The sequence below is a fragment of the Nicotiana tabacum genome, chromosome 1, assembly GCF_000715075.1.
Source record: "Nicotiana tabacum cultivar K326 chromosome 1, ASM71507v2, whole genome shotgun sequence".
Lineage (NCBI taxonomy): Eukaryota > Viridiplantae > Streptophyta > Magnoliopsida > Solanales > Solanaceae > Nicotiana > Nicotiana tabacum.
In genome coordinates this window covers 11,874,523-11,877,903 of record NC_134080.1, presented here as the reverse complement: position 1 = coordinate 11,877,903, position 3,381 = coordinate 11,874,523, and the positions used below count along the sequence as shown (strand labels likewise).

At 28.5% G+C, this 3,381-nt stretch overlaps 1 protein-coding gene across 1 annotated transcript; it reads right to left on the bottom strand.

Annotated features, from left to right (window-relative positions):
- Nucleotides 1–936: 936 nt before the first annotated feature.
- LOC107777247 (protein LURP-one-related 4-like) lies at nt 937–2,115 on the bottom strand. Its single transcript, XM_016597233.2, has 3 exons — nt 1,768–2,115; nt 1,445–1,666; nt 937–1,336 (listed from the first exon to the last, which is right to left on the bottom strand). The coding sequence occupies exons 1-3, from the start codon at nt 2,101–2,103 to the stop codon at nt 1,202–1,204; spliced, it is 693 nt and encodes a 230-aa protein (XP_016452719.1). The 5' UTR covers nt 2,104–2,115; the 3' UTR covers nt 937–1,201.
- Between the last annotated feature and the right edge of the window lie 1,266 nt (nt 2,116–3,381).

Below are 3,381 nucleotides of genomic sequence, written 5' to 3'. Positions count from 1 at the left end.
TTTTAAAAGAAATTTGAGAAAATCGTAATCAAAGAAAAAATTGTTTGATTCCCTGAACAGTAATACCTTCACATATAATGGGACGAGGAAATAAACATAATGGTATTTGATTGGGCACATAACGTAAGAAAATAATAAATACTTTTGAAATTTTTGATCTTAAATATTTAAATAAGTGATATATATATATATATATATATATATATATATATATATATATATATATATATATATATATTTGTGTGTGTGTGTGTGTGTGTGTGTGTGTGTGGGATAAAATGAGAAGTTTAAAATTAAATTATTGCTAACTATAGAAAAGTATTATTTTATGGGAAAAACTAAGTAGGAAATACCATGGGAAGTATGCAATATTTGTTAATTTATCAGAAGTAGCATACCACTGTAATTCACATTCCTGTCTTTTTGTTAGAACACTAAAAAGACTGGAGATTTAATTAATGATAAGTAAGTACATTAGGATATGACGTTGCTCATCAAGCAATAACGACTAATTAAGGATTTCAGCGTGCAAGTATTATACTCAAAAATAAAAAAGTAAAAAAGATGAAAGCTAAGCGGCCTATTTATATTAGTATTATTTTTTGGGGGAGGTGGGTGAGCATTAATTATTTCCCGCTTAATCAGTAAAACATTGTTCATCGAGATATATATATGACATTGGTCTCAAGTCTTAATGCATATCTACACAATAGAGTTGGTGTTCGCTTTTATTTGGTTCGATAACTTCAGATGACAATTTCTTAGACTATTTTACGCTCTAAACAATTATCGTAGCAGTTTTGACAGAAGTAGAATAAAATAAATTAAGAAAAATAATTCAAAGAAGTAGAAGACTTTCACATAACTTGTGGCCTGATAATATATGTAAAGTACAAAAAACTCAGTAATATTCCAAAGGTAAACAAATGCAAATACTTAAGAAAAGGTCAGATTAGTACCTTTTAAATTACTCTTTACAAAATCTCAAGATTTCTACATCAAGAAACATAAAACAAAATGTAACTCAAGACTATTTCCTCTCTTTGTCCTACATTTCCGAGCATCAATTCTATACAAATTTGATGATCTCCTATTTATAAATACAAAACAAACACACACAACACATTCTAAAATCAGAATGGTGGTTCATATGGAAGAGCCCCATATATATTTCTTAAATTTCTTCACATAATTAATTTCTTCATAATTTGCGACTAATTAATCCGCAAACTGTCACTAATGCAACAATTAGCGACTGATCTACATGGGGTTCCACTTCTAGAGTTAGCACATCATCTCCATATGCAAATCCTCTTGTTGATTGCTTTTGTTTTAACTGCAATAAAATAATAATATTTTACCGTTAGTATATATAACTTAAACTCAAACGAAATAAAAAAAAAATTATACAAGTTATTTGAATCCAAGATTTCAAAGGACCAACCTCAGCAACAACTTCGCCAGCACTATTTGTAACTTTAAATGAAGATTTTCTGTCCAATTTTTGAATCTTGTAGCAACTCTCAATGGATTTTTCATATCCCAAATTCACATTACATATAACATTTCCTCTTGAAAATGTGCAATTCTTTCTTACTTGAAACCATGGCCTCCCTTTAAATCCACCACATAAATATCCATTCCAACGCCCAAAAACTCTTAATTTCTGCAATAAAAAAAACAAATTAGAACATATTTCAACTTCCATAACATGAAATATAAATTAAAAAAAAAAAGTTCAAACTGATTTTTTTTTTCAATATTTACCTCTTTTTTAATGGAGAAGAGAACTTGTCCATTGAGATCCATAAGAAATACTTCACTACTACATTTTTCTTGATAATTATCAACTCTAAAAACAAGTTCACCTTTGGAATTATAAACAGTACAACCATTCCCATGAAAAACTAGTGATTTCATCCATATGGTAAAAGTTTCTCTTATAGATGTAACATAAGGAGAAGAACAAGAAGAAGGAGAAGAAAAAGGTGAAGATATATTTTCTGGATGTATTTTTCCCATTAGAGCAAAATTAAGTAAAAGGTTGGAATAAAGAAGAAGATGAAAGGACTTGAAAGTAGGTTTTGGATTATGCTTGTACATAGAATAGGTAAGAAAGAAGTTGAAAGGCTATAAATAGAAGTTGAAGAAGCCACCAATAAAATAATAGTAGAAGAAATTATCAAGAAAGTAGTAAACATTTGACTTAGAAAGCATTTTTGCCACGTTTACGTGTAATAGTGACGAGGATTTTATTATTTTTTTTTTCTTTCATCCTATTTGCATTGAGTCCCGATTAAATTTAGAGTCACCCCGAAAAATTTTATATTAGGGGTGAAATGTTCTAATTCCTAACAAAAGCGACTAATTATTCAGAGTTCGATATTGAGACTTGTAATTAAGCTCACGTTTAGTCATAGATTTTGGCAATATTTGTTTAAATTTTTGTTTGAAAATATTATTTGTTTATGAAATATGATAAGTTTTGAAAAAAAATTATAAGTTCGAAAAACAGGTTTAGGGCAGTTTTCGGGTAAATATTTTTCTTCCATTTACAAAACTTCAACTTTTCTTCAAATAAGATACATGTCCAAACACAATTTTAACTTTCAAACTTATTTTTCAACACAACTTCAAAATCTTTTTTTTTTCAAGTTTCAACCAAATTTATGTCAAAACGTTACTCCCTCTGGTCCACAATAAGTGACCAATTTGCTTTTTTATTTTGGTCCAAAATAAGTGTCCATTTATATAATTAAGAAAAAATTCAATTTTTTTTTTTTAAAATTACACTTATGTATGTATTCCTAAAAAGTCATTTACTCCTCACATTTGAGAAGAGAAGTAAGTGGTACTATAACTATGATGCAACATTTAATGAAGGGTAATTTAGCCACATTAACTATTTTCGTCTAGAATTTAATATTTCCTTAATAGGTATGCCCAAAGCAAACTGATCACTTATAATAGACCGGAGAGTATATACGAACAAAAGAGTACTTATCCTTTTACTACCACCTTTATTATTTGTGAATTTTATTGTCTTTTATTTATTCTTCCAGTCTGTTTGTATTGGCAATATTAAAGTAGAACATGACTGTTCATTCAGTTTATTTTATTCTTATGTGTCTGTTTGTATACCTTATATAAATATGCTTTTTGTGCCACTGAGGTGGCTTGGTGGAGAACCACTAAACCAGAAGAACAAAGATGTAAATTTCTCCTTTATCCTTTTCCTTTTCCTTGGAGCTAAGGACTCTATTTGAAGTTTTGGGTGAAAATATTTATAAAAAGTTCCAAAATATAATGTGGTCTATAACTCTCACTTGGCAAATATTGAAGACAAAAAGCTTATTCGAAATCTTTATACATTCTATCAAA

Coding starts and splice junctions, on each gene's coding strand:
- LOC107777247 (XM_016597233.2), bottom strand. CDS start 2,103: ATGTACAAGCATAATCCAAAACCTACTTTCAAGTCCTTTCATCTTCTT. Junction 1,667..1,767: donor TCTTCTCCATTAAAAAAGAG/GTAAATATTGAA, acceptor TTTTTATTGCAG/AAATTAAGAGTTTTTGGGCG. Junction 1,337..1,444: donor CTGGCGAAGTTGTTGCTGAG/GTTGGTCCTTTG, acceptor ATTTTATTGCAG/TTAAAACAAAAGCAATCAAC.